Source organism: Gossypium raimondii, chromosome 5, assembly GCF_025698545.1.
Source record: "Gossypium raimondii isolate GPD5lz chromosome 5, ASM2569854v1, whole genome shotgun sequence".
In the NCBI taxonomy this organism is placed as follows: domain Eukaryota; kingdom Viridiplantae; phylum Streptophyta; class Magnoliopsida; order Malvales; family Malvaceae; genus Gossypium; species Gossypium raimondii.
In genome coordinates, this window is record NC_068569.1 from 55,186,739 (window position 1) to 55,199,843 (window position 13,105).

At 28.5% G+C, this 13,105-nt stretch overlaps 2 protein-coding genes across 3 annotated transcripts; both read right to left on the bottom strand.

Moving 5' to 3' along the window:
• Positions 1-629: 629 nt before the first annotated feature.
• On the bottom strand, positions 630-2,576 carry LOC105768422 (uncharacterized). Of its 2 annotated transcripts, XM_012588333.2 has the most exons (4): positions 2,266-2,576; positions 2,071-2,163; positions 1,255-1,436; positions 630-940 (listed from the first exon to the last, which is right to left on the bottom strand). In XM_012588333.2, the coding sequence occupies exons 1-4, from the start codon at positions 2,420-2,422 to the stop codon at positions 884-886; spliced, it is 489 nt and encodes a 162-aa protein (XP_012443787.1). In that variant the 5' UTR covers positions 2,423-2,576; the 3' UTR covers positions 630-883. The 2 variants fall into 2 exon arrangements, with proteins under 2 accessions (XP_012443787.1, XP_012443789.1); XM_012588335.2 differs by lacking the exon at positions 2,071-2,163.
• A 5,113-nt stretch (positions 2,577-7,689) lies between these two features.
• Positions 7,690-8,049, bottom strand: LOC105768423 (uncharacterized). The gene has a single exon (XM_012588337.2). The coding sequence runs from the start codon at positions 8,047-8,049 to the stop codon at positions 7,690-7,692; it is 360 nt and encodes a 119-aa protein (XP_012443791.1).
• Positions 8,050-13,105: the final 5,056 nt, after the last annotated feature.

Genomic DNA, 13,105 nt, shown 5'->3' on the forward strand with positions numbered 1-13,105 from the left:
ATTTAAGTTTATTATTAATTACTTTATTTAATTTTAAAATTATTTTATTCATGTTTATACATTATTTATTAGTTTGTGTAAATTTTAATTAAGGTTGAGGATTAGCTATAATGGTTAAAGCATAATTTTAATTGTCAAAAGTTAGATGTTCAAATATTGTAGGAAGTAAATTTTTATATATTTTGTAGCAGTCATATATCTGAGTAACAGATACAAATATTTGACGGATAATCATATTTAATTCGGATTCAGATATGGATATTAAAAGTTGGATAATTTAGGAAATTTGCAGGTATCCGACTCGCTGCCATCCCTTTGAATAGATTCAACTTAATTGATTTATTCAATTTAAAACTCATAATTTGAATTGTTCATTGAGTCTTAATTCAGTTGAAATCGATATTACTATTACCAATTTTTTTAAAATTTTTAATTAAATAGTGTGATCAGGGAATAATTTTCAAACTTTCAATTTCTCCACTCCAAGAATTCCTAGGGGAAATGGGTAAAGCCTTGACAATATCAGGTCTACAAGGCCCAATCATGTTCCATGGCGACTTTATCTTCAGGTTATAAATTCCTAGTTGTTGCCAGAACTGGACATTATAAGACAGTATGGTACACAACTCTTACTGGAATAGCATCTTGAAAGAGATTAGTATTGCTTGATCATTGATTTGAACTAATGACTTTTTCTAGTTTGTGCTCTTCACTCAAAAGAGATTCTAGATTTTAATAACTCCAACTTAGTTACAAATGACAAACCATTGATGAAGATTACCGAATGTTCTCCATGTTCACTACCAGCGGTACAAGAAGGAAGCCCAGTGGCCAATTATCAGAAGATGCTCCCTCCTCGCATACCACTATTGGTCCATTAGTTTTACGTCAGAGCAGCATTGATAGTAGCCAAGTCTTCGGCTTTTACTTGTTTGTGCAACTGCAAAAGAGGATTCTCAAAGTAAGGTGGGAAGAAATTCTGCAGACATATACCTTTAACAAAATGAGATCATAGTCAATATAACCAAGATTCAGCACAATGATATCATTTGGATTTACTACACCATCAATAAATCCCTCAAACTCGAACCAAGACCACACCCAACTTAATCAACAATGGAAAGGTTTTGAATGGACTAGACTACTTTTAGACTAAATACATTCTCTTGTCTTTGTCCAATGGCTATAAACCAATGAATGTAACATCAATAATTAGTCCCTAAACAATCAGCCACATATGATGGAGAAACTTACAGCTTCTGCAACAGTAAACCAATGGAAAGAACGCAAGAAGGGGTCGTCTTTTGAAGGAGGGGTATCATGATTCCAATATGTCAATTTATCAAATTTGGCTTTCATTTCCCAATCGTTTGAGTTTCCTTCAGATACATCATAAGCTTTCCTCTTTCCAGAGTTGTTCTTCACAAGAACAAAGCCTGCAAGAGCAACCAGAAATAGTAAAACCAACAAATTTACATAAAAGAAAACAAAAATGTATGATAGAATCAAATTGGTGCTAACTTCAGTAAACAGACATCCTACAAACCTCCTAAATTTGAGGAGCTTAGCTAGATTAAAGACATGAAAACTCTTCAGGAAGAATAGTGAACTGAATTGTGGAAACCTAAACAAAAATAGTTTCTTGAACCAAGACAATGAAGAAGAAAAAAAGAGGAAATGGTAAGCTACAACTGTATCAAACGTCTGTTAATAATATTAAATTTAGAGCATGAAGCCTACTGAAACTTCCTAAAATCTAATAATCAACACAATACAATATCTTACACATTGTTTTCCGGATAATATTTTCCCTGTAAACAGAGAAGCATATAAAATTTCCAAACTATTTTCCTTTTCTTACCCTGTTTTTTCCTCAGATTCAATGGGCTAGAAAACATCTTATCAACAAAATGTTAATAGTTTCAATGTCACAAGCTTAGACCAACATTATTCCTAACACACAACTACAACTCAAGAGTTTCAATCAACAAACATCAAGGAGAAGAAATCATCTTCCAACAAAATCAAATTTGCAAAAATCCATTAAACCCCCCTCCAACAAAAAAATACCAGCATATCCATTTGGAAGAGAAATAGTAGTTCCTTGAAGCTTCCTTCCTCTAAAATGCGCTTCCTCTACTGCTAACCCATCAATCTCCATCCCTACTTATCATAAAACCCAAAGGGAAAAAGGGGAAAAATCACATCTTACCTTTGCATGATATTTAATTATAAAACAAAAACAAAATAAGGAGAAAAAGTTACCTTTAAGTTTGGGTTTGAAGTACTGAGAAACATTGCAAGGGCCATTGAATTTGATGCAGCATGGAAGATGATGAACCTGACCACTCAGATTTATTTTCTCTTCTCTACCGTTCAGGCTTAGGTTTATGCTTCCTGTTGTTCCCTTCTCTTCCTCCATTTCCCCTTCTCGATTCAAACCCTAAACCCTAATTCTCTTTGCGCCTTAAAAATTAGACATTTTTGGGATTTTCCCGGTCCTCTGCAGCAGCACCCAATTTTCTTTTTCCCGCACTTTTGACCATCTATTTGGATATTATTTTCTCCATTTTTACCTATTAAAAAAACAAAAATGAGAGACTAATCCGGTTTTTTATATTTATATTATATATTTTAATATTATTTATTATATATTTTTGAAAAATTATTTTTCTAAATATATTTTTTTAGCTGTTTCAGTACTACGAATGTTGAATTTGGTATACATGTCAAATTACCATATTAATTCATACTACAGATGTTAGGAAACAGTACTAGTACCTTAACACCCGCAAAAGTCAAGTTCAAAATTAGGCTTAGGGTTTAGGATTGAAGGCTTGAGGGTTAGGGCTGAAGTTTAGGGTAGATTTAGATGATAAAGAAGGGTAAACTGGATTGATACTTAGCTTTAGTTCAATTCAATGACAAAACAACTAAGAGTTGGAATAAACAAGTAGAAGAAATACAAAGAAATGACCTTAAAGATAAGGGTGTGTTTGTTCCGGACCCAGAATTAACATACACAAGCAGACAACATATCATAGGATAACTTTAACTCTTGTATAAATTAACCTAAAATTTTTATTTGAAATGATAATTTAACGTGCTATGTCAACTTACCGTTATACCGTTAACGATAGTTAACGGCTGAGTGACTAAAATGTTACAACTCGATAATGTAAGTGGCTAAAACATAATATTTCAAACATAAGCAACTAAAATATAACTCGAGATAAACAAAAGAGACTATTTTAATAATTTACCAAAAGAAAAAAGGTTATTGGTTTTTCTATTTTAACTTTGAAATCAAATTAAGATTCTTTTTTAAATGTTCCACTTGTGGGTGTGGGAGTCAAAATAAGTGTAGGAGATGAAGGCGTGGCTCGGTCATAAGGAGAGAGCCATTTTGGCATTGATATACTCCGCTTTACGCCATGGAGGAATATGCATTCCCCTCTTCTTGAGCCTTTGCTTTGCTGCCTCAGAAACATTAGCAATTATCCTTTGGAGAGAGACGGTGGACAGTGGAGAGGGACTGGGTAGGGAGGAGGAGAGGGTTTTTTATTATTTAATATTAATATTAATATAAAATTTAAATGTATTATTATATATATTTTGAAAATATTTATGTATTTTTTTATATTTGTTTGAATTTTTTAAAATTATGATCAAATTAAGATATTCATAAATTTTAAGGGTGATTTTTTTAAAATTAGGACTAAAACGATATAATATGTAAAAGTTGAGGGCTAAACTTGTTATTATACTAAAATTTTTAACTGTCAAGTCACTCTCCCGTTAGTGCAATTAACGGAAATGGACCAAAAAAAAATCTCGATTAGTAGGGTGATCAATTAAAAAAATTCATAGTTCGGTGATAAAAAAGAAACAACCCATAATTTGGCGACCAATTTAAAATTTGATAGTTAGGTGACTAAAAAAGAAAATGACCCACAATTGAGTAACCTCTAGTATAGTTATGAAAATATTTACTTAAAAACAAAATACAAAACATTTTTTCTCAAAATTATTTAAAAATAAAATCAATATTTATAAAGATAAAAAATATTTTATTTAAAAAATTTGTTGATTGAGTCATAACTCGATTGGTACGGGCATTATTGCCAATACAGGAGGATGTTGGTTGAGTGCGTTGAAGCACATTATCCTCCTATTTATGGGTTGGGAGAGGCTATGGGTAGTTCTAGGCATTGTATAAAAAAAACATATATGATCAGAATCTATAATGAGATTATTAAAAAAAATTAATTTTCCCTTAAAACCTAGATATCCACCCTTTTCATGCGAATTTTCTAAAATTTTAATTAAATTGAAATTAAATTTCAAAACTAACCTCAAAACAAATTTTAAGATTAATTGACTTCCAATATTAACTTAATTATGAAATTCTCTTGCAAAATTCGATTCAAACTCGAAAATTTATAACATCAATCCAACTAGTCCTCATCTCATAAATAAAATTAAAATTTGATTTCAAAGTTGATTTTACTCAACTTTAAAACAAAAGTTAATTTTGGTTATTGAGGATTGCATACACACTCTTCCCAAAGGAGAGTTTCAATTTTGTCCTATGCTTGATTCTTTGAGTTACAACCTATTCTCTAAGTAACTATGAGTTTGAGAATAATAGAGAAGATCAATTGGTTGAAAATTTGAAGAGTTAATACTTCAATTCAAGCACCTTCCTATATGGGTATCATGACAAGGACTATCTCCAATAGGCCTCGATACAGAGGTACTTGCTTGATCAGATTTTTTACTTTAAATATCATGACAAAAGTTTGGTTTAGAATTTTTTTAGATTTTGTTGCACTAGCTCTGGCATATTTTTCAAACAATAATGGCAGTGTTGTTAGCATAGAAAATTATTAAGTTGAAGGCCATTTTGTGTGTGAAGTGGTGGGATGAGATGAAAAAAAAAATTGCATTCCATGGATCCATTCGAAGGAGCTTATAAAGCTCTAATACCATAAAGAGAATGAATAAAAGATATAAATGAAGGCTTAAAAATTTATTCATATAACCAACCGGTGGTTGGAAGAAATAGAAATGGATTTCTTCTCCATGTATTTGGAGCGAGTTTGAATCTTAGAGTTATCATTGTTGGGATTTACCTAAATAGCACCCCCAGTTCAAATAGGATTAGCCTCAGGCCGTAAAACGGATGAGGACCTATGCTACCAAAAAAAAATATTTATATGATAGCGAGGTATATAAATAGAGATAACTATATCCACAAAGGTCCAACAAAATGACGAAATATTCCAAAAACCTAAAATTATAAAGAGGTGGGTAACAGATATAACTGTCGACATATTTTCTATTAGTTTATTTTGATATAGCTCATATATTTAACATTGAATATAGATTAGATCAATAAGTTTGGAGCTTTAGTCCTCCTTAAATAGTTGCTACTTGATTCATTGACAAAAGAAAAATAACTGTTTATAAAGTAATAATTCTTTAAGCTTATCATGAGTTAAGTTAAACTACGCTTAATTTAAAAAATTTTAAATTTAGACTCTTATTTAACTCGACTCAATTCGATAGCTTGTATTACTATTGATAAATAATAAAATGTTAAAAATAATATTTATTTTTAAACTTAAATAACTTGAAATTAAATATATTTACAGTAAAAAATTTAATCATTACTTTATACAAATCAGGACCGGTAATCTTATTATTATTTTTCAATCTCCCAATAATATTGTTGTCATCATGAGGTCATCAACATTATGGGTCCTTCATTACCTAAATAAAATGGAAAAATAGTAGATTTTGATTTGTTTAAGATTGATTTTTTGGGGGTTATATTATTAATTCTAGGTTTGTCCTATCTATCTATAGCTTCATTTTTGTGATGTCTTTGTCACAATTTTTGGTAGTTGCATGACTAAATCAACAAATTTCATGACTCAGCATTCAATATTTTTAAAAAAATATATAAAATTATACACCAAAATCAAGATAACGAAAACTTTGTCCCGGTAATCCTTTTATATATATTTAAAAATTTTATAAATAATACTCGATTGAGTTTTAGTTCGATTGGCATGAACATTGTTGTTAATGTAAGAGGACATGAGTTCGAGTGCGCTGAAACACATTATCTACCTATTTATGAATTAGGGAAGGGTATAGGTAATTCTAAGTATTGTGTCAATAAAAGAGCCAAATATAATCAAAACCTATGATGAAATTATTCAAAAGAAAATTTATCATTTGTAACGCATATACATATATAATTTATACAAATAACTAATGAAATTATAAACATTGAGGTAAATTAAATTTTAAATTTGAATATAATATAGGGATCAAAATTGAAATTTCACCATTTCATGTAATCTAATTAAATAAAGGGACTAGATTAAGTTTTTTTTTCAACTTTTCTATTCAATTAACTTTTACTTAAGTTTTTTTTCAAATTAATTAAACAGTATGGAATTTTTATTAGTTTTGTTATATAATTATAATAAAATAATTCGACTCAAGTCCGACCCTATATAACAAAAGTGGGTTTCTTCTTCTCTACTTCATGATTAAATTCTCTTTCATCTTTACCTCTGTTGATATAATGTATCAACAAGTTTATATAATTAGCATAAAATATTACGAAATTTATACTAGTTTACGTAATTAGATAATATTTTATGTAATTAAATGAATATTTTAATAATTTATGTAATTACACAAAATATTATGAAAGTTGTTATAATTTACGTAGTTGAGTAATGTTTTTATAAGTTAATAAAAATTGTGTTATTATGCAATTATATAAATACTATACAAATTATAATTGAATAATATTTTGTAGGTAAAAGTATCCTATTAGTAGGAATCAAATTACTTTCGACTCAATTTATTAAAAAATTAAATAAATTAGTCATTATACAGTAGATTAAAGAGCAAACCAAATTTTTTTGTTGAAAATTTCATCAAATTCTATAGTTAAAAACTGACGCGACTGACGGAATAACAAGACAATTACACATGGCTTGTCATATATACCTCATGCTGACATATAGAAACTAGATTTTAATATTAGAAATTGATGAGATTTTTATTAGAAATAGCAGTTTGCTATTTGATTTAATATACAATGACTAACTTGTTTATAATTTTAGTAGAAATGACAAAATGCAATCTGACTCCTGATACAAGACCTCCATAGAAATTTTATATGTTTAGTTAAAGGTGAGAAAATAGTGTTTATAAAAGGAGGAATGATTGTATAAAATTGTGATTTCACATCGTCTTTATCTCTTTTCAATATGAGAATAACAAATTAGATTTTTTTTCTTGATTTTTAGCATTTTTAGTTAGATTTAGATTTTTTAAGAGAAAGAAAAACTGAAAATTAAGAGAAAAAATCTAATTTGTTATTCTCGTAAAAAAAAAGAAAAGGGAAGAAGCAAATAATCATAAGCTTTTGAGTAAAATGAAAAAGGACCTCTTTTAATTCTATACAAACAAAAACACCATGTTCTTTCTATATACAAACTGATCAAAAAAACCCCATAGAATTTTTCTTCTTTACTCTCTACTTTCTATCACTTTCCCGAGAAAATCAATTAAACCATATGCCATACAAGAATCCCCCCCCCCACGCCCAATAGAAAGAACAAAAATTCTGGGTTTCATTTTTTTTTCTTCATGACCAGCTCAATTCACCTCAGGAATGCTTTGTAGTGCAGGCCTCCATGACCGTTGATTTGTTTCATCAAATTGATTACTAACATTAATCAACTGTGCTAAAACCTGTTGTACTGATAACTCCTTTACATCAACCCTACCTAATAATTCCTCCAACTGCTTCTTCGTTATCTTCACTTTAACTTCATGAACAGTTGGAGTCGAAGATGTTGTAATAAAACCATCTTTTTGATGATGATCTCCTACAATACCCTTTTCTTTCGTTTTAATGTCGGAAAACCCGTCGTCTTCGCCGTAGTCAGCCACCGTTGTTCCCCAGTCGTCGCCGGCCCATTGTGTTGATGATTGATGCCGTAAACAATTACCCATTAAATTTTTTTAAAAATGAAAATAGGAGAGAGAGAGGGCAAGTACTTGAATGTTAAAAAGGCTTGGGTTTTATATATAGGAAAAGTGGTGAACGAGTCAAACCTAAAATGATACCACGTAAGATGACATGTCGTCCGACGTGGCTGATTATCAATGGTTGACCTTCTCACCAACTCAATATCTGCATGTGATTGACACCTTTATTAGGTTAATCATTGTCGGTTAAGTCGCCTTCAATATGGCTCGGCTTGGCCTTTTCAGTTTGGTCCTTCCTGTAATAATATAATTGAATTAAAATTCAATCGGTAATTTTATTTAGTAACTATCAAGAAGAATTACGAAATATAGTTGAGTTTATGAAAATTTTTGTATTTACTTAAAATTTTAGAAAATTATATTAAATAAAAATAGGAGCCAAGCCATATTGAAGGTTAGAAGGCAAAGCATTAGCTAGGATGAAGCCGAAATGTTGCAAGTGTGAACGCGGTTAAGCGTGGAATCTATTAAGTGTGAACGCAAATTATAGAACGGAATCTAGCAAAGATGCCATCTTACTGCTCCACGTGATGTGCTGTGCTGCCTTACATTACTTACTTTTTTAAAAAAAAAATTTTAATAAATAATAATAAATATATATTTGTTAACAAGCACTTTCATCTTTCCTTAATTATTGACCAAAAATTTAAAAATTATAAAAAATTATAAAAATCAAGCGAAATAATAAATTAAACCCTTTTAAAAAATTATAAAATATAATATAATAAAATTTAAAAAAATTTGGGGCGCTAGGAGATGAAGCATTTATGGTGAAAATTTTAAAGTCTTAGGAATTTAATTAATTAATTTTAGTCTAAATTTTTTTTTCTACATTAAAAGCTGAAAAATATTTTGCTCCACTACCCATTCGACTTCATAATGGATGTATGATCTTAAAATTCAATACCACTTCCATGGATATTGGATTTGTTCATCGCTATGTCACCCGCTCTGCTTCAATAGAAATTTTACTACTTATATTTAATATTTTTAAAGACAAATAAATATTTAAATATAATTATTTTAAAAATATTTGAACATGAAACATAAAGATTTTTCTATAGCATATTATTACACTTTTTACCATTTTAATAATTATATATATAAAAATAAAATGATGATTTCAGATAACGGACATGATAATAACACTATAATTTCTTTATACTCACTATAAACAAAATCCACCCACTTTACTCTACATTATCTTTAAAAAAAATCTACTAAACAAATGGATTTAAAATGTACCAAACTAAATTTAACTTATATTAAATCATAAATAAAACTATTTTTAAAAAAGTTTTGATGGGTACACCAATGTAGAAAATTAGAACCCATACGAATGAAATTAGCTAAAACAAGGGAGAGTCGTCCCTTTCCCCCCACAAATCCCCAAAAAAGGTAGGTGAAGTCTCTAAGTTGGCCCCTAACCCCACAAATCCCAATGCTATAATCCAAAAGTCACACTCACCAAACCAAAAACAAAGTGCTTTCTAAGCATGGTTGTAACTCGATGATGTTAAGGTGTTCCTATCGCTTGATTATGCTGATATATAGCCTTTGATCCACGTTTATCTTCTGTTTGATATATTTAGTTTTTTTGTCTCATGTTATAGAATCGTTATAGTATTTAATTTTATCTTCATCGTTATTTTTACATTCGAAGTTTCTCTACTTCATTTTGTGGAAACAATGTTGGATGGGTTCATAACTCTTTTGTTTTGGCTCCTCTCCCTTGACTCATCACTTTTTTTCCAAGTGACCGTTCCTTTTCATCCTAATAATAATACTGATCCTTGCCGAGCCAAAAATAGAAAGAAAATAATATTTTGTATATTTATGTTATTTTTATATTTTTTAATGGGTTATAATTATATTTTAAAATATTCTATATTTATATAAATAAGAATTTAAAAATATTTGTATGATTAAATTATGTTGATGGTATTTATTTTCATATGTGTTTTAGTATTTCTTAAGATAAAACATGAAATTTTATCCAATTGTAATGTGATAGAAGAATTTTGATTATCGAAAAAATCGAAGAACTTTGATCCGGTGTAGTTATAATTAGAAAATTTTAATTTTAATTCAGTTGTAAATGTTTAAAATAAATAGATCAAACTAATTTCATGTTAAATAAATATAATTATTTGTATATAAAATAAGTAAATTAAATGGTATCCAATCGGGAAATCGGAATTTTATATTACAAAAGGGACGGTCGCACCAACGTCGAAACTAGAAAATTACTTGGAAAGGGTAAAGATAAATTATAAATTTTTTAGAGAATTAAAGTATAATTTTACCATTATACTAATATATAATTTCATAAATTTTGAAAGGTCTTAATCATTTGAGGGGAAACGCTGCCTAAATCTTATGATAGTGTCGCGATCATAAAGCTATTAATGATAGGTGAAAACAGAATGAGAATCAAAATTTTATAAACACAATTACATTAAATAAAAAAAATTTGTCAATTGAGTCTTAGTTCGATTGGCATGGATATTGTTGTCAATGCAGGAGAATGTGAGTTTGAGTACGCTGAAGCGCATTATCCTCTTATCTATGAGTAGTTTTAGACATTGTGTTAAAAAAACATATATAATCAGATCTTATAATAAAATTGTTAAAAAAAAATCTCATTGAATTATTATATATATATATATATATATTAAAGATAGATACTTTTGTTGATATGGAGTCTAAAGTTGGTAAAATGGAGTGGGGGCAGTGTAGCACTTTAGTAGTGGCGATCAATTTGCATGGTGGTGAAGAAATTTGCCTAGTGCTTTTAAAAGTAACCATCGGAAAGGCCATCGTCCTCTTTGTCTCGTCTAAGTGGACAGTGGTCACAATAATAGTTCCAAGTAAGGATATCTTTATCTTCATTATTTTGAACAATACAAGAAAAATTTGAGGGAAAAAAAGTCAAAGATAAACATTTTTGAATTTTTGAATTTTTTATACCCGTCTTAGAGTTTATGTTTAGGTTCGTAATTATAGTTTATTATCATATCTGTTACTTTTGATATTATGCTTAGAGCTATTCATAGTTTTTTTTCAAACCCTTAAATAAGAGGATAATACGCTTCAGCACACTCGAACTTACACCCTTTAACATTAGCAATAATATCCATACTAATCGAGTTAAGACTCAATCGATAATTTAATTTATATTTTTAACATTAAAAAATTGATGATGAAATGATGATGTCACCTTCTGAATTAATTTATCATCTCACCACAATTCTTTTAATTACATTTCAATTGACTAAAGAAAATACTTAGCCCTTCGTTGGCAAAATTATAGCTAAAGCCACACGTACGAGTAAGTCTTTTCATGGAAAATTTTGCCTTCTTTTTGTTTTTCTTTTTAATTTTAGTCTCATTTTTTTTCCATGGTAGGTGGACGATTGATGTATCAATTGACGATGTTAGAAATGTTAATGAGGAGGGTCGGAGTATTTAAATAAAACAAATATGTTTAAAGTAAACTCGACCTACTTTTAACAAGGTATTCAAAATTCGGGATGACGGGTTAGATCTAATTTCAACAAAATATTTTTAAATTCGGGATTACCTTAATTAACGAGGTTAGAAATGTTGATGAGGAGGGTCAGAGTATTTAAATAAAACAAATATGTTTAAAGTAAGTTCGACATACTTTTAATAATGTATTTTAAATTTGGGATGACAGGTTGGATCTAATTTCAACAAAATATTTTTAAATTTGGGATAACCTTAATTACCAAAATTTAGGAAAATAAAATACGTTAATTGCTCAATTTCTACCAGATATTGTAATTATTTAAGTTATTTGTTATTTATACTTAGATATTGGAATTATTTAAATTTATTTTTACCAAATTAATATTTAGATACTACTTTGTATTAATTTGTCAAATGTTGCTAAATTTATCATAAAAATTATAAGTTCTATAAAAGAATCAAATTAAAAGAACTTTGGGGACCAAACATAAATTTATCCCAATTTTAAACACTAATTATAACATCAAATTAAGTAATAATTAAAAATTTTGTACTTTCACAAAGTAACAAATTTTTTAATCTTTTCCTAATTTTAAATAAAACAATACTATAATAAAACTTGATTTTAACACACATAATCTTTAAACATTTCAATCTACATTTATGGGTAATCCACACAAATGTGTAATGTGTTTAAAATTAATCCAAATTGGAATTAAATCTAAGAGTTTGCTTTTAAAATCCAAAAATTTCAATACATATAAAAATTAACTTAATAAATTTGGGTTTAATTTAAAAATTCATATATTTTTATTTTTTAAAGATATAATTGCACATACAAATATAAATAGCACACATCCTGAATAACTATTATTAGAATTAATCACTTCAAATCACAATAATAAAATATCACTTAAATTAAAATAAACTAAAATAGAATTCACATATGTGGTGGAATTTAAATTAAATTAAATTTAGAGAGAATTCACATGATTTACAAAGAATGAGACGAGAAAAGATTGTATGAAATTGTGATTCCATGTTATCCTGTCCCTTTCCAATATGTGAATAACAAATCATATTTTTCCTCAAAAAATTCAAATCTAACTAAAAATGCTAAAAATCAAGAAGAAAATCGATTTATCACTTTTCTATTAAAAATAGATCGAGATGATGTAGAATCACAGTTTCATATAAGGATAGAAATAACAGGAAATTATAGTTTTATACAATTTCTTCTCCTCATCTTAAAGATGGATTTTCCTAAAATCTAGGATACAATTTTTCAATCACGAAGCTTTGATCAATTTAATAGAAAATATAATCCATATATAGTTGATGGTGGCGTGCAAAATTGAGTGCAAAAGTCAGTTAAATTCACCAATCACCATATTTTTACACGTATGAAAAGAATATTATATAGTTTTTTGTTTTCTATCGTTCAGTCAAAATTGTTCACTTAGCAAAGAAACCAATAAAATAATATTTAGAGAATTTGACCCCAAAAAAATACCTTTCTCATCAGCCT